The 17,799-nt window shown below is 44.1% G+C and overlaps 1 protein-coding gene across 29 annotated transcripts in view; it reads left to right on the plus strand.

Moving 5' to 3' along the window:
- ZNF664 (zinc finger protein 664) overlaps nucleotides 1-17,213 on the plus strand; it is a 42,262-nt gene extending 25,049 nt beyond the window's left edge. For 3 of the 29 annotated variants that reach the window (XM_054526383.2, XM_054526399.2, XM_063711570.1), the window contains 5 exons: nucleotides 6,699-6,756; nucleotides 11,306-11,427; nucleotides 11,696-11,815; nucleotides 13,155-13,215; nucleotides 13,320-17,213. In XM_054526383.2, the coding sequence (XP_054382358.1) occupies nucleotides 13,918-14,703 (786 nt within the window). In that variant the 5' untranslated portion in view covers nucleotides 6,699-6,756; nucleotides 11,306-11,427; nucleotides 11,696-11,815; nucleotides 13,155-13,215; nucleotides 13,320-13,917 and the 3' untranslated portion in view covers nucleotides 14,704-17,213. 29 annotated transcript variants of the gene reach the window in all.
- The last annotated feature ends 586 nt before the right edge of the window (nucleotides 17,214-17,799 follow it).

Consider the following 17,799-nt stretch of genomic DNA (forward strand, 5'->3'; position numbering starts at 1 on the left):
TCTTAAAAGATAGAGTCCTGAGCTTACAGGACTTCATAGGAAGACCTGTAAGTTTCTGTTGGTCTTTATAGGTGGACTGCTATCTCCTGCGTGTCTTGTAACTGTAATGTTTATATTTTTTCAAAAATAAATCCTACAGAGATGCCTTGGTCACTCCAGGTAAGAGTTTCTGTGGCTGAGAGGCCCCGCTGTATGACTCCTGTTTCTGCCTGCTGGACTTCACTTTCTGGGGCTTGGCATCTGATGACCTCTGTATACATGCTATGCCCTCCTGTTCTTTATGTGGCCACTTCACTTTGTCCTTTGGGTTTCAGCTTAAAAGTAGAGTCAACTAGAAATCTTCATTACCGTGCTGAGACTAGTTCGGATGCCCCTGGCTCATCAGCTGTAATGCCTCTGTGAAAGCTCCACTCACACATGCTGGAACCGTCGCCTTCCCCTCCTCAACTGTAAACCACATAAATGCGGAGGCCATGTCTGTTTTGTTCATCAGATCCTCTGGAGCCTAGCTTACTGCCCAACAGATGCTGGGTGCTAAATAAATGTGGAATATGTGCCTGTGTGTGTGCAGCTCTGACCCTATGCCTCAGAGATCACCTTCCAGGACTGTTGCCTCAATAACACCTCTCTTCCAAGTCTGTGTCAGGGTGGGCTGGCTTCTCTCAGTGTCACTTATCTATGTCAAATAATCAACATGTGTTAGAGGACTAGGGTTATAGGGATCTTTCTATAAAACCCTTCCCATTAATTAAGGGACCAAGAAGTTAACGTGGATCCTTTATATGTTATGATTACTGGCTTAGTGCATCGTCTCCTGAGCTAAGGCCCTTTGATTATGTTTCTTAATCTTATCCAGCTCCCATGACACAATTGCCTGCTGTATGCATGTGGGGAAGATGAATCACATGGTCATCTCAACTCATTGCAGTTGGTAGTGGTTATTTTTGGTAGGGAGTGGAGGCCGACATGTCATCTTCCCAGTTCTTTTTCACTATTATCTTTCCCAGAAAGTGTGCCCTTGTGCTTTGAGTGGCAAAATTATATACCACACATTCAGATAGATCTGGTTCTGGGTAGGAAATTAATTTGATCTCTGTTGAAATTGATTTTACTGTCAGAGTCTGCTATTGCAGAGGGGGATTATATATAGTTAGTGCTTCATAGAAAGACCTGTACTCATAATACTGCTGAAAGATCTGTGATACTTATAGGTTTCTTAAAATCAGAACAGTTGTCTCAAAAATAATAAAATAGGTAATTTTCACTTGACTTTTATGACAAAGTAATTGTATAGTTATTTAAAAACGACTTTAGATTTTTCTGAGCCAGCAGTCCGAATTTCAGATAATGTATTCAAGATAAAAAAAGAAAAGCTCAGTCCAGACATCCAGAGAGGAGCGGTGTTGGGCTGAATCTTAAGTAGGACATGGACACTTCTTCCATTTGTAAAAGGAAGAAAGGGCTAGAGTCGGGTAGCCCATGTACCTTGATAGTTTGGCTGGAATTGGAGGGAGTTCTCTGATGGGTTCTACCTTCTCTGTGTGGCATTTGATTTGAAGAGCAGAGCTAGCTGCAGGTCAGACATAGATTGAACATGGGGAAGGGGGCAGTAGCCACATAGCAAGTTGGGGTGAGGTCACACAAGCATTCCTGAGGCTTGGAAGACCCAGCCGAGGGTATCACTGTGAAGACCTTGGTGGTCTGTGATTCTGTTAGCATGTGAAGGTAGAGATTTGGATTTGGAGAGGGGATGATTTCCTTTAGAAGGAAGGCCCGTTTGTCCTTTGATGATTCTCATTTGGCAAAAACTCAGTTTTGCAGAAACTTAGCTATGTCCTTCCCCATGCAGCCCCTGAGGAACTGAGCCCTGGGCCAAATCCATGCCCACCCTCAATGCTGCTGGCAGTCCCCCTACGTTTCTCGGGTCATGCCACTCTCCCACCCTCCAGACAACCATCTCACACCACCTCTGTTCTCCTCAAACCTCCAGGCTCCCCATTGCCCTCTCCTTCTCAGCAGATGGCCTTGCTTCCTGCTTTCCAGCAGCCAGGGACTGTCAGTTTCTACTTAAACACACACACCGCTTCCTGCCTTCGCCTGTTCACAGAGGCCCGTCCTTCCCCTCTCCAGAACTCATTCCTCTCGTGGAGCTTTGGATCCTGCCTCCATTGGCCCTTTCTGTTATTTCTTTTCTCTCCCATATTTCAGTCTTTCCCTCTCAGTGGAATTCCTCTCATTTTTATTTCTTCCCTGAACTTTTCCTTGAAGTCTAACATGCAGATTATAAATAGGGCTATAGTGTGATGAATTTTCACAGCTATGAGATGAGCACACCTGTGTGCCCCAGTGCCCAGATAAAGACAGCACATGACAACGATCCCTAGAAATTCCCTCGTGCATCTTTCCAGTCCTTAGCCCCTCTCTCTGCTCTGTTGTGTAACAGCATCAGTTGATTTGCTTGTTTTTCAACTTTATGTAAGTGGAATCATTCAGTATGTGCTCTTCTACTTGGCTTCTTTCAAACTCAGTCATTAAATGTTGGTCTCCCGTAGCTTAGTCCCAGGGCCCTCTTCCCTTTTCACCCTTTCTTGGTAGGCAGTCTTATTTCCTCCCCCTGTTTAAGTTACCATCTAAATGTTAACGGCTCACACATGTATACCTTGTAAAGTCCTGATCTCTTATCTCAGTGTTAGTTCCATCCATCCAGCTGCTGTCCTTAGTTCCATCCATCCAGCTGCTGTCCTTGACATCGGCTTTCGAATATCATGAGCATGTCTAAAATGGAAATCACAATCTTTGTCTTCAAACCTTGGTCTTTCTAAAGTTTTCTGTCTTACTGAATGGCTCCATCTCCATCCAGTTATTCAAATAAAAGACCTGGGGGTCATCCTTGGCATTTCCTTGTCCCTCACCCATTGTACTGAATCTGTCACCAAGTCTGATACATTTTTCTCTCATCTCCACCATTGCTTTAGTCCAGATTATGATCATTGTTTCCAACCCAAATGACTAAGATGATCCCCTACCCTGTTTACCCCTAAATGCTCTTGCTTTCTACTCATCCGTTAATTTCTGTACTTTAGCTACAGTTTTCTATTTAAAATGGAAATCTGATGTTACTACCAAAATTTTAAAACAAAAGCTAATCACTCTGGAGGCTTCCCACTGCTACTAAGATAAAGATCACGATGCGTAGCTTCTACCCTGTCATCTGGCACTGAGCGTCTCCAGCCCCACTGGCCCTGTTCTGTCCCATGCTTGCCTCCTGCCCCTCACCATGGTCCTCCATGCATGCCTTTCCCTCAGGTCGTGTATCTTCTCTTCACCCTGCAGAGGCCTCCTCTAGATCTGAGCTCAGCCATCAGTTCAAAGTGGTCTCCCCTGACCTCTGACCCCTGACCAGGTCAGCCTCACTTCCAGCCCAGCCTGAGGTGCTCAGAGCACTGTGCAGGGCTGCTTTGGAGCATTTCACATAGATTTATTTGACATTTCTTTGTGGACACCTTTGATGAACATTGTCTCCCCACTAGACTGCGGCTTGCACTAGGAAAGGGACTGGCTATGATTCTGCACTGCTGAAGGCACAGAGGCTGACATAGGTTAGACACTCAGTAAACATTTAGTGCTTGAATGACTTTGGAAGACAAAGAGATGAAGGAGTTTTAGAGATTCACAAATTTCATAAATTCTCTGCAGTTTCTGCTGATCAAGGAGCTTGCATTCAAGAGAGCAGGGAGAGGAACACAACAAAAGAAGCATGTGCAAAAATGAGCACAGTAATTCCAGGCAGTAAGTGGTAATGTTCTGTACAAAAGTTAAATTAAGCAGAAAGAGGTGATCAGAAAGGTGTGAGGGAAGAGAAGTAAGTCAGCTGAAACTGACAAGCCCAGGAGCCGCTTTCTGGGAAGACAGCACATGTGCTGAGGCCTGGGTGTTGAGCAGATGCCAGCTCCCTGAGGACCAGGAAGAAGCTGGGCAGGGGGCTCATGTGAAGGTACTGAAGGCACATGAGGCTGGCAAGCTTGAAGACTAGAAAGGAGATGAGGGAGGCTGGTGTGTGGTTTGCAGAGAGTGCGGGAGGTGAGGTTGGAAGGAGGCAGTGGCTGGGCCACCTCCAGCTTGTGAGCCAGTGAGAGGATGTGTGTTCCAAAGAGCAATGGAAGGATTAAGCAGGGCAGTGACGTTCTCTAACTTATATTTTTAGAAGATAAGGGTGACTACTGGTAGAGGTCCAGTTGTGGAGGAGGAAGAATGAAAGCCAGAGAGACGCGTGGTTGAGAGGCTATTGAAATAGTGCAGGCAGGAGGTGACCATGGCCTGGACAGGGTGGAGCTTATAGTGGCCATGGAGAGATGCAAGGGCAAGGCTGGGTTATGTTGTGGAGAGGAGGTAGAGTGTGCAGTGATTTGCATTGGTGGGACTGGAGGAAAGCAGAATTAAGAACAGTGCATCTGGATGGATGTTGGTGCGTTTGACAGAGATGGGGAAGAATGAGGAAGGAACAGTTTGAGGGGAGATTTGGTTTGGAAATGTGGTTGTAGTGCCTTTCAGCAGAGATTATGGAGCAGTCCAGGGCTAGAGATAAAAACTGGAGCCAACATCTAGAGAGTGTTTTAGATCACGGGACTGGTGAGATTACTTAGAGGGTATAGATTCAGAAGAGAAATGGTCCCAAGCAGGAGCCCTGAAGCACCCCAGGATTTAGAAGTTGAACAGAAGAGAGGTCAGCAGTAAAAGGAACAAGAAGTGGCTAGTGAGGGGCAGGGACGGGCCAGCTAAGAAAGCAGGTGTTTCTAGCCCTGTCTTGGGGCCCTGTCCTGACAGAGGCAGGACATGTTGGGAAAGAAACATGTTTTCAGTGGCATGTTGGGAAAGAAACCCGCCTGCAGGGGTGGGGCTGTGGTATCCAAAACAATTTTAAGAAGGAAGATACTAGAACATGTTTATATGAGAATGGACCTATAGCTAGGATGGAATTGACAGTGGCAATGAGAGGGAATACTTACAGACAGGATTCCATTTGGAGAAGGCCCAGGAAGTGCACTCATGGGCCCGAGTGGAAGGGCTGGTCTTTCCCAGGAACAGGGCACCCCCTGTTGGAGTAGAAGGTGTGAATGCAGGTGGCCTAGTGGATTTGTAGTGGGAAAATGAAGGGCTTGCCATCTAATTGCATCTTTTTTTTTTTTTTTTTTTTTTTTTTTTTTAGACAGAGTCTTGCTCTGTCGCCCAGGCTGGAGTGCAGCGGCATGATCTCAGCTCATTGCAACCTCTGTCTCCCAGGTTCAAGCAATTCTGCCTTAGCCTCCGGAGTAGCTGGGATTACAGGCGCGTGCCACCATGCCCAGCTACTTTTTGTATTTTTAGTAGAGACGGGGTTTCACCATGTTGGTCAGGCTGGTCTCGAACACCTGACGTCGTGATCCACCCGCCTCGGCCTCCCAAAGTGACAGGATTACAAGCGTGAGCCAATGAGCCCAGCCTGCTTCTATTTTCTTAATCAGAAACAGGCTCTTGGCAGGTTATCAGCCACGAGTGAGGGAGTCAGAGGGAAGATGGGAGATTTGGAAGATTTGAAGAGAAAGGACAATGATGAAGTAGCAATTTAAAGTGTTGGGAAAATGTGTGTACTGAAGACTTTTGGAGGAATTTAGGGGCACTCCAGTGCCCATTTGAGATGTGTGGTCATGAGTTAAATAAACCTGGCATTATTCAGCCACTTGGGTGCGTGTATGGATAGGTGGAGAGTTGGGTTTGAATAAGGTGCGGTGTCACTGAGAGTAGGTGGGGCCAGAGAGTTCTGGTGAGCGCAGAGAGAAGCTGTGGACAACAGACAGGGAACAAAGGGTCAGGCCACTGGGTGCAAGCCTACTGCATGAAGTTCCTGGAGCCAGTTAGCTGGAAGGGGAGGGAGTACCCGGTGTCCAAGAATGGGTTGCTCAACACAGATTTGGGAGAGAGCACAGTTTCTGGGGGTGATAGAGCTAGTGTGGCCGTGGAAACAGTGACTATGACAGAAGAGAGAGGTGAACCTGGGTGGAGGGAGGGCATAAGGAACCCAAGCCAGCATGGAAGCCAGGAAGTAAAGACAAATAGGGCCACATTAGTAGGACAAAGATTGAAAGAGGACTGGAGGTCCTGAGGGAGCAAAGAAAAGGTTCCATAGGATTAACAGAGCAGAAAGCTAGAACAGGATGTTTTGGTTAAAGGCTAGAGTTTCACTCAAGATGGACAGATTGCTTACAGACTTCTGAGTGAAAAACGTTGAGCTGTATAATGATATGGCTGGACTTGCATACGTTGGTGTTGTCAGTGGAGGCGGAGGCAATGTTTATTTAGCTCTGTAATTTAGAACGCTGTTGTATTCTTTCTTACGGCTTAAGATTGTCATACAGGGATTTTCCAAGCCAGGGGTCCCCAACCTCTGGGCCACAGATGGGTACCGGTCCATGGCCTGTTAGGAACCAAGGCCACACAGCATGTGAGTGGTGGGAAAACCAGTGAAGCTTCATCTATTTATAGCCACTCCCCATCGCTTGCATTACCTCCTGAGTTCCACCTCCTTTCAGATCAGCGGCGGCATTAGATTCTCGTAGGGGCGTGAACCCTGTTGTAAACTGTACACGCAAGGGATCTAGGTTGCACGCTCTTTATGCGAATCTAATGCCTGATGATCTGTTACTGTCTCCCAATACCTCCAGATGGGACCACCTAGTTGCAGGAAAACAAGCTCAGGGCTCCCACTGATTCTACATTATGGTAAGTTGTATAATTATTTCATTATATATTACAATGTAATAATAATAGAAATAAAGTGCACAATTTAAGTGTAATGCACTTGAATCATCCCAAAACCATCACCCCGGCCCCCAGTCTGTGGAAAAATTGTCTTCCATGAAACTGGTCCCTGCTGCCAAAAAGGTTGGGGACCACTGTTCTAAGCAAAGGCTTACTGGCTTACATTTTATTATGGAATATTTCAAATGAACTCAAAAGTAGAGAAAAAAAAAACAAAATGTACTGCTATGGGCCTGTCACCACAGGGGTTGAACCCAGGTTCAGAAACCGTGAGCTTTTTGCTATTCTTATTTTGTCTACCCTCTCTACTTTTTTGTTCACACAAGAAGCCAGTTTATTACTTGAGTTGGGTTTTGTTGAATGACCGCAGGTCACATACTGGGTGCTGGCAGTCTTTACCATAACATGCAGTCAGCATTTTTTAAAACAATGTAAATATATAATACAGTTGTCTATCTTTTAGTTTCCAAAGTTTGTTACTTCACATTTTGACTGGTTGATAATTTATAGAATGTGTGTGTGTGTGAGAGAGAGAGAGAGAGAGATAGGCCAGCATGTCTGTATTATCCTCATTATATAAAAAGAAAACAGACGCAAAGTAGTGTTAGGTGACATGTTGGCCTGAAGTTCCAAGATTAAGTGGGAATACATTTTAAAGTTCCCTCTTTCCTGTTCCCTTCTCTTGGTTGAACTTCATTCATACAGCATCTGCCCTCCGTCTCACATCCCCCGTCTTTCTAAAGGCATCACTGGCCCATCCCCACAACAAGCTGTCTCCATGCCAGCCCCAAGTGCTCGTAAGACATTGTCCTATACCTCCCTGGCACTGGGCTCTGCACCACTGTGCCCTTCTGCATACCCTTTACCAGCCTGGCAGTGGGATGTTAGTTGCTGGGCGGCGCTATTCTCTTCCTCAGTTGGTGGTGACAGCTGGGTCCCTGTGCCTGTGTAGTTCTTGCATGGAGGTCATAGCCTTGTGCAGAGCAGCACAGACGAGGCACTTGGCCTCCTGCTCAGTAGTCGGCATCTGCTGGCTGAACACTGCGGACATAGTCTGATGTCAAGGCTGAATGGCTGCTAATTCCTTTAGGAGTGTAACTGGATTTTTCTCTCCTGCCCAATCAGGGTGATTAGTCTTCATTTCATATCCAGCCTGTGTTGAATATAATCCAGTTCAGAGTCCACTTTGTGGAACATCAGTTGTAGCTTACCAACCTCTACCTCCACGTAAATAGTTGGCATTCCTCTGATGCTCTGGTCATCCCATTAGGGCTGCTGCGACCGACTCCTGCAGCCTCGGCCCTATGCTGGAGTGGTAGTCTCCCCTCCATGCAGCGGGTTCGCCTCTTCTGCCGCTAGAGTGAGGAACTTTTGGTCTGAACAGCCTTCAGAGGAAACCAGCTTCATTCTCCCAGCTTGTTTGTCCTGTACCCCCGTCTTCAGGTTCCCCTTTCTTATGCTGTGACCCAGAGCATGTATTCTCTCAGGATATGGTTCTTGTATTTAAGACTCAGTTTTTGACTTCCTTAAATCTCAGCATCAGTTCTTTATTAGCTAGTTGCCCTCAATTTTAATTGTACTGAAATATTAGTACTGATTCAGTATTCTGTGGTATCACAAACTACAGGGAGAGAGGAAAGGCTCCTTTTCATGAAAGGTGAGGATTTGAGGTAGATGGGCTAAATTTTAAGCTTTCGTTTTCTTGGTTTTCAGCTGCACTGTCATTTTGTTGTTTGAGTTCTCCTCCAGTGTGGGTCGAGTGCACAGGATGCTGGGGGCGTTCCTGAGCTTGCAGGTGCAGGCTCTGAGTTTGTCCTTGGCAGGCTTCCTTCTCAGGTCAGAAAGAGGGAATTGCAGTCATATGGGATGTCCCCTTGAAAGCCCCAGTAGGACGTTGATTTTGAGACATAAGGGGGAGTCTGGAGTGAGAGACAGCCTTGGGAACGTGGTGCGTTCAGGATCTGTGAGCTCTGTGGAGTTCCATAACCTGTATCTGCCTCTGGATTTACAGCCGCCTCTATCTGTGTGGAAGAGTTGGGTGGGGGCTGTGTTAGGTGATCTGTACTGGAGATCCTTGCTGTGTGTTGGCCTTTCTGTTCTTTGGTTGGTCACATGGAAAATTTGCCGGAGTTTCTTTTATCTTTCTTTTTCCTACAGAATGCACCTTACCCCTCTCATCCCTCCACCGTGCAGTGAGACTTGCATACAGGTCTGAGAATTTTATCTGAAAGGAATGGCAGTGCCTGATTCCTGAAGAAGAACTCTGGTGGGAGGTCATGTCGGACTCCCCTGTCAGGGACCTTGGTGTTGAACTGTTGCCCTTCTGAGCAGAGTTGGACTCTCCTGAGGCTAGGCTCGAGGAGTACCCCCTAACCCTGTCAGCTTGATTCCTGGAGGGGGCTCTGGAAGACACCTCTGCTGGGGTTAGCTTGTGAGGCAAAGAGCAGAGCGCAGTGCTGCTGCCTTTGTCTTCTGCTTGTCCCTGCCCTGCAGCCACTGCCTTCGCCTGCTGTCCAGAGACCTCTTACTGTGCTCATTCTCCTGTGCTCAGGATTGACTGGGGAAATGAGAGCTGTTTTGGGGATTACACTCGTTTCAGTCACAGTTGCCCGTCTATGTGGTGGTCCTGAGATTAGTTTGCCATTGCCAGAAGAGCAGGAAAGGAATATCTTAGCATTCACACATTTTTTTTTTAACCATGAAAATTTCAACCATACACAATATTTTACAATAGAATATTTTAGAGTAGACTATTTTATTCATCCATTTATCTCTCACCTAGATCCAATGGTTACAATGATTTTACCACATTTGCTTTGTCTGCTCTTTTTTACTTTCCCTTTTTTTTGTGTTTGCTGAAGCATTTTAAGTCACACATATCAGACGACATGTCCTGTCATTCCTGTTCTTCACTGTGCATCTCTAAGGTTGTAGACATTGGTTTACACAGCTACAATGACATGATCACATAGTTAACAGCACACAGTGTAATCTCATACCCCTAATCACATTTCCTTGACTGTCCTCTTTTAGCAGCTGGTTTGCTTCAGATTCCAAAGAAGGTCTTCCGATTACATCTGATTGTTATGTCTCAGGTCACTTTCATTTAGAGCAACTCCTTCCACCTTACTGGCTTTTTTTCCCCCCTTCCTTATTGCAAAAAAAAGGGGCAGTTGTGCTGTAGAGTGGCTCACCTTTTGATATTTTGCTACTTTGCTTCCTAGTAGTTCCTCTGTCCTTTCAGTTCTTTCCATTAAAAATTAGCTCCAGAGGCTTGATTAGGTTTTGCTTCAGTCTTTTGGCAAGAATGTCTTCAGGGGGTGCTGGGTGCTTCCCATTGCACCACAGCAGGAGGCACACGTGTCTGGTTGTTCCCTCTTTGAGTCATGCTAAGATCGATCCCTGGCTTCAGGTGGTGACAGCCTGATCCTGGCAATGTCAAGTCCCGGATCAGCCTTCCAGCCCCTTTTTTCACCCATTGCTTTTCATAGTCTGAATCAGGTGTTTGATGAGGAGAATGCACATATTAGCTGGTTGTTTCTTTGTCTTGAAAGAGAGTTCATAGAGGAAATAGTATAGATGCTTCTCTCCATTTAATTACCAATTTTCAGGATAAAAAGTTGGGCCCCTAGTTAATTCCAATTTTGTTCAGTGCCATGGGTCTCTCCATCTCTCTGCCTGCCTGTCTGTCTCTTTCTTCCCCATTCTCTGCAGTCATTATGAGCTCCTGGGGTTTGTATATTTAATGCGTCTCACTCGATTGCCTTTCTTATTCCTTTTGATGCTCAGTTGCATAATTGGCTCTGTGTTCCTTTGGCACGGCCCTCTTGCTTTCTGGCATAACAGGATGTCCCAAGCTCATTTTGTAAGTGCTACTCGGGCTTTGAACCCAGCCGTTCCTCCAAGGACCCCTTGCCTCTTGGTGGGGAGAGGATTTAAGGGAAGGGGCTCTAGGTGTGCACATTGCTATCGCTTCTTATTGCTTCCAGGTCTTTTTGGTGATAGCTAAAAAGAAAAAAGAAGTGAATTCAAACTGATATCTCTAAGTCAAATTTTATATTACAGAATTTTTTCTTAACTTTGATTTTATACTTAGATCTAATTTTTCTTACATTGAATCTTGGCTCCTAACAACTTTAACATAAACTACTTATTTGTATTAACCTACTTTAAAATACACCAGTAACAGTTAAATTGTTGAAAGAAGTGTGATTTCTTTGCAGCTTATTTGTCAAAAGAATATGTTCTAGGTATGTGCAGTCAGTATACTATGCTCAAAAGCCATTTGTGGCTATGTCACCAGTATGATAGGTTTATTCTCTTTATTTTGTTTTCACATTCATTTAATTTTATATTTTAACTATAGAAACATGTTTCCAGAGTCATATAACAGTATATTCAGAGCAGTCTTAACTGTATTCTCCCCCATAAGTAATCATTAAATTAAATTCTGGATTATCTTTCACCATGCTTATTTATTTTATATTTTATATTTTATATTTTATTTTAGACAGAGTCTCACTCTGTTGCTGAGGCTAGAGTACAGTGGCGCAATCTTGGCTCAATGTAGCCTTGAACTCCCAGGCTCAAGCCATCTTCCTGCCTCAGCCTCCTGAGTAGCTGCGACTACGGGTGTGTACCACCATGCCTGGCTAACTTTTTAATTTAATTTAATTTTTTTTGTAGAGACAGGGTCTCCCTATGTTGCCCAGGCTGGTCTCAGACTCCTAGCCTCAAGTGATCCTCCCACCTCGGCCTCCTGGCATGCTGGGATTACAGGCATGAGCCAGTGTGCCAGGCCAAAGTTTATTTTATATATTACCTTCCTTTTTTGCAGAAACGGTAGCATAGAACATAAACTATTGTGTATCTTACTTTTTTTTTTTTTTTTACTTAACAGTGTGACCTGGGTTCACTCCATGTCAGTGCACAGTGCTCATCCTCATTCCTTTTTGCCTTGTGAGGAGGTGCCATACTCGATTCGGCTAGTTCCCTATCGACAGCCTTGGGTTGCTTGCAGGTTTGCTGCCAAATACTGCCTCAGTGAATAACCGGGTGTATCAGTCATTTCCTGTTTTTACCAATGTGTCTTTAGGATATATTCTAGAATTACTACTAGGACAAAGGATAGATGCAAACATAATTTTTGTAGATATACGACCATTTTTGCCGAAATTTTGAGTACCTAATTAGATTTTGTAATTGTAACACTTTCACCTATAAGCAGTCCAGTTTATTTTACATTTTAACATTACATCTCCTCAAACACCCATGCATGTTCTCTTTGTATGGAACATATTAAAAGTGTTATTTTAAGAAGACCTATTGATTTCATTTAGTTAATTTTAAAGTATAGAATAAAATAAATGAAAAGATTGCTAAAACATAGTCCTAAACCTTAAAAGATTTCAGAGTGAATATTTTGAGATTTATTTTCTTCTTTTATCTCCTCCTTATTCTATTTGTTGTGTATTTTGTCCCCTGTAGGCTATCAAAAGACTGGAAATAAGGCACTAAGAAATGTACCTTTATCTGCTCCACCAGAATGAAGCAGGACACGTGTGTGGGTGCCAGAGGGTGTCCTGAAGTACTCTATAGATTTTCAGAAAATATTCATTGAACACCTCTCATTGCCAGATTATAACAGAGAGCAGCGCACACAGTCCCTCCTTCATGGCACTTACATCCTAGTACAGGAGACAGGTTAAAAACCAGGGAACAAATACGATTATTACAAGTCGTGTGGGCTTTAAAGGAATCAAAGGAGATGAAAACAGAGTCTAGCTGGGGGCCTCTTTAGGTAGGGGAGGGGCAGTTGACCCACAAAGCTCTGCACAAAGTAGGGGAGGGAGTGGCTTAAGTGCTGGGAACAGCATGTACAAAGGCCCCGAGGCAGGAAACGCTTAGGGTGTTTGAGAGCTGAAAAAGAAAGCCAGAGGCAGGAAGCACAGGGAGTGAGGTGGGGAGAGGGGCAGGTCAGGTGTTTGAGTTAAGGATTGGGATTTTATTTTAAGTACATCAGGAAATCATTGAAGACAAGCAGGAGAATGACATTTGATACCAACACATCATGTACTTATTCTTTCTATAGATTAGAAGGCAAGTCAAATACGATGTTTTATCTCCAAAGCAGCAATGTTGTACCTTCTGAAGTTCAAAGTGGAGATCGTTTTCATTGTTGTTCCTTTTTACAGGACAGCTGGTTTTCATACTCACATGTAGGTCTTTTTGAGGATTTCTTTTCTCTTTCAATAATGTTCCCCTTGATGTTGCTCAGATAATTACAATGAGTGGTTGTAATTGGATTATATACTTGAGCTGTAAACAGGAGCATGATATCTACAAATTCTCTCCTTCAGACCTGCAAATCCAAGAGACACATTTCTGGAAGATAAGAGAGCTTCTTCAAGACCAAAAAAGGTTTGTGTTACTGCTGTCACATTTATATAAAATTAATTTTGGAATCAATAGCAGTTTTCCAGATAAAAGCATTTTCAATTTATTTATTTACGTTTCTATTACAGGAGACGGCATGATACCCATGTAGGGAATTCCCCAAAGCAAGGCTTGCCAAACCTGGACCCGAGGAGCCTGCTTGCTGGAAAGGCTTTCCTGTCTGATGTGCAGGAGGCAGAATGCCAAACTGACTCTTCAAGGGGCAACTGCAGGGGCTCGAGACCAGCCAGCAGTATCTCATCCTTCAATACAGGGGATATACTGTACAGTCCTTTTTCTAGAAGTGAGAAGTACGAGATTACTCTACAAGAGGAAGATTCCAGGGGCTCAAAAACGCAAAGGTTTGCACTTTGAGAGCCCCTTGGAATGTTGACAACTCAGGATCTAAAACAAAGTTCTATGTTAATGAGTTACAGAATTCACGTGGAAATCAATGTCACTTTATAATCGATAATAATACTGAGTGAGGAACACTATGCAGGAAGAAACCTTCCATAGAAAGACAGGCAGGGAAAAGCTTAGGCTGACCTTAAACTTACCTAATAGAGCAAGCCTGAGATAGACTGCCAAAATGGCCAAATAAGAGACTCTATGAAATAACAGTCTTATAACTGTAGTAATCGTAAGGAAATTTTCTCCTCCAAATCACGATACCAAATAGGAAAAATGATCTACAAGTGCCCCATGTGTAGGGAATTTTTCTCTGAGAGAGCAGATCTTTTTATGCATCAGAAAATTCACACAGCTGAGAAGCCCCATAAATGTGACAAGTGTGATAAGGGTTTCTTTCATATATCAGAACTTCATATTCATTGGAGAGACCATACAGGAGAGAAGGTCTATAAATGTGATGATTGTGGTAAGGATTTTAGCACTACAACAAAACTTAATAGACATAAGAAAATCCACACAGTGGAGAAGCCCTATAAATGTTACGAGTGTGGCAAAGCCTTCAATTGGAGCTCCCATCTTCAAATTCATATGAGAGTTCATACAGGTGAGAAACCGTATGTCTGTAGTGAGTGTGGAAGGGGCTTTAGTAATAGTTCAAACCTTTGCATGCATCAGAGAGTCCACACCGGAGAGAAGCCCTTTAAATGTGAAGAGTGTGGGAAGGCCTTCAGGCACACCTCCAGCCTCTGCATGCATCAAAGAGTCCACACAGGAGAGAAACCCTATAAATGTTATGAGTGTGGGAAGGCGTTCAGTCAGAGTTCGAGCCTCTGCATCCACCAGAGAGTCCACACTGGAGAGAAACCCTATAGATGTTGTGGATGTGGGAAGGCCTTCAGTCAGAGTTCGAGCCTGTGCATCCACCAGAGAGTCCACACAGGAGAGAAACCTTTCAAATGTGATGAGTGCGGAAAGGCCTTCAGTCAGAGTACGAGCCTCTGCATCCACCAGAGAGTCCACACAAAGGAGAGAAACCATCTCAAAATATCAGTTATATAAAACGTTTTGCTAAGAGTTTAAAATCTTAAAACCCATAAGTGCCACTAGGAAGGAAACCCTGTATATACCTACATTGACCCAAGAAATATTTACAGCAATCCCTAGCAGAACATTGTTTCTGAGGAGGCATATGTGAGATTGATTTGTTGGTTCATGCCAAGTGTGTTCCACAGCTTGACTTTGAATGTGGACCTCTGAGCGTCCGCCCAGGATGGCTCTCAGGTCCCAGTCACAGATGTCGCTTCTTGGGATTCCAGCACGATGCCTCCATAGTTGAAAGACTACACAAAAAGCCACGATCATTGCCCGGCCTCCTGAGTCACCTTCTATCTATGCTTTGCTTAAAAGCTATCCCAGATACTCCCCCTTGAGGAGCTCATGCCCTTCCTTCCTCTTTATTCGAGCATACTGGCAATGCATTGGAAAACAGACAGCTCCCACTAAGATCACGTTCTGGTATTTCTGAGGTTACCACTTGATTTAGCCCCTACATATCTTTCCATATATCCTATTATTTCTGAACCCACTCTACCTATATGTCCTCAAAATCCCCATAAGTATCCATCCCTTCCTAGATGGCATTAACTTTCATTTTAGATTTTAGGTGACTCATAATACCCATTCACTTAGCCTATCAGAAAAGTCATTGGCAGACATATATGTCCTTGAACCTTTTTTATTTGTGTGGATTCTGCTCATCACTGTCTGTTAGACTTACTTTCTAGTGGCTGCATCATATATTTTTCACTTGAATTTTTTTGGAAATAGCTGAATGTAAATAGCAGGGAGGAAGAAGCAAGCAAAGTGAGAGCTTTTCTTCATCCGGAATTGCCCTCTGGGCTCCTTTGGTAACAGATGGAGCTCCTTCCTAGCTAGGGAGACCTTATGAGAAGTGGATGGTAGGAGTCACTAATGTTTCATCTCTATTTCTGTAATCTTGGGCAATAATGCATAGGAGTTCTTGATACCCCTTCATTGATTACTGTGTATCAGTTCTTTTTTAGGCATGAATGTCTTTATTAATCCATCATTCTTTTCTTCATTCAACAAATATGTATTGAACACCTCCTATATGCCAGGCACTGTGCTAGGTGCTGGGAATACCACTGATGAGACAGACAAGGTCCCTACTCTTGTGGAGTTTACTTCTGGTGGAGGAGACAGATGATAAGTAAACAAATAAATAATGTAGTTTGAGATAGTGATTAAGTGCTATGAAGAAAATAAACTAGGGTGATGATTTAGTGGTGGGGTGGGGTGGGGGTGGGGTGACATTAGCTAGTGGTCAGGGAGGCCTTTCCGCGGTGGGATGTTGAGCTGAGGCCGGAGGAGAAGCAGCACTCGCTGGCAGAGCACACAGGCTGCTCTGGGGGATGAGCCGGTGCGTTTAAGGAACAGGCCAGCACTGGCATTCGCGAGCAGTGGGGAAGGGGAGAGATGCCAAGGTGCTCAGTATCCTGACTTTCATAGGCCTTTTTTTGTTTGTTTTAATTTTTGCTAGATTGATATTAAAAACTCATGTGGAGGAACTTAAGGAATGTTTAGAAGACCAAAAGTCCCCAATGACAGGAACAAAAGCAACCAATTTTTAACTTTGTTTCTCTTCTCATTCCTGTTTTCATTGATTTCCCACATGTAGTCCTTTTGCTCAGGAAGTCTTTGGGGAAATTAAGGATCTTTGAAGCTCTGAAATAGGTGATCAGGTTAGTGGTGTCTGTCAGCTCTCTAAGAGGTTGGAAAATGAACTACTCAAAATAGTCACGAAAATACTGAAAGTTTGATTTTTCTCTCCATATTTGAATTAATTTTTTCTGTTTGACTGGAAGGGGTTTTTGTATAACTAAAACCTCAGCGCATAAAGGAGATTTAAAAGGAGCACACGATTTAGTGGTTGGGCCATGAAACTAGAGATGGGATTTGGGGGTGAATTTGTCAGTATCTGGATTTTAATCCAGACATCTCTGCTAACAAGCCTTTGGTAAGTCACTTCAGTTACTTTTCCTCCTTTTTACAAAGAGAGGGCTGGCTTAGTTATTTGCCAAAGCCCCTTCCAGGCCTGAATTCCACAAGTACGACTTACTGTAGTGTCTTATCACTCTTTCGTGTCACAATAGCGTGGAGCATTAGAGAAAAGCCTAGACTTTTAGTTGATAGAGAGCCAGTTGAAATATCATTGATAGAATTTTAGTTTTAGGAAAAATTGGTTTGATTTCTAGCTTTATTACTATTAGGTATGTGAGCTTGGGCAAATCGCTTAATCTTTGAGTCTAGTTTTCTCTCAAAATGAGAACATTAGGCTAAATGATTTCCGAGTTTCCAGCTAGTCCTAGAGTTCTATATTTCTACATAGTTGAATTATTTTATCATGCTGTTGCTGGGGAATATGACTAACCCTTTTGAAGCTACTAATTTTATGTCGAGCTTTAAAGTCCATAATTGTTATCTTCAGAAAATATTATTTGACCTACAGTATGTCCAAATCAATTTAATAAAATCGCTTTATAACAGGGTTCTGTGCTTGACATGTAGTTGTGTGAATTCAGTGGTCATGTGTGGGAGTATGGGTATGGGTGTGTGGTGGGGAATTGGCTTGCACATTAAGCCCAGGGTGACCATGTAATTTGTTGTCCAAACTGAGCACTTGAGAGTGAAGGGAGGGGGTGCTGTTGATACATCTGGACAACAAGCCTAGAATGGGCCTTTCTCAGGCACACCAAGGTGTGAGGACACCTTGGTCTGAGGTCACAGCCACACAGGTAACAAATGACTCAGGTCAGGAATAATCCAACTGGAGAGAGCACAGTCCACTGAGAGGACTGCCTCAGCTTGGCTGCGGCTCTGTGTTCACGGCGAATACAGGCCTTTAATCTTAAAATGTTGGCAGCTAATTCCTTTTCCTTGGGTGATCCATTTTGGTGCTTTCTGTGATCTTCCTGGTGCCCCTTGGCAGTTCCTCCAAGCCCTGCCCTGGCCCCTGCTGACTGCAGCCCATGCCTGGGAAGGCGTGAAGTGCTGTCAGCTGAAGCAGAGGGATCCCACGTTCTGTGCCGCAGTTAACAGTCTGACTGGCTGTGGCGTCTACTAGCTTTGAGAGAC

This window comes from Pongo abelii, chromosome 10, assembly GCF_028885655.2.
Source record: "Pongo abelii isolate AG06213 chromosome 10, NHGRI_mPonAbe1-v2.0_pri, whole genome shotgun sequence".
In the NCBI taxonomy this organism is placed as follows: domain Eukaryota; kingdom Metazoa; phylum Chordata; class Mammalia; order Primates; family Hominidae; genus Pongo; species Pongo abelii.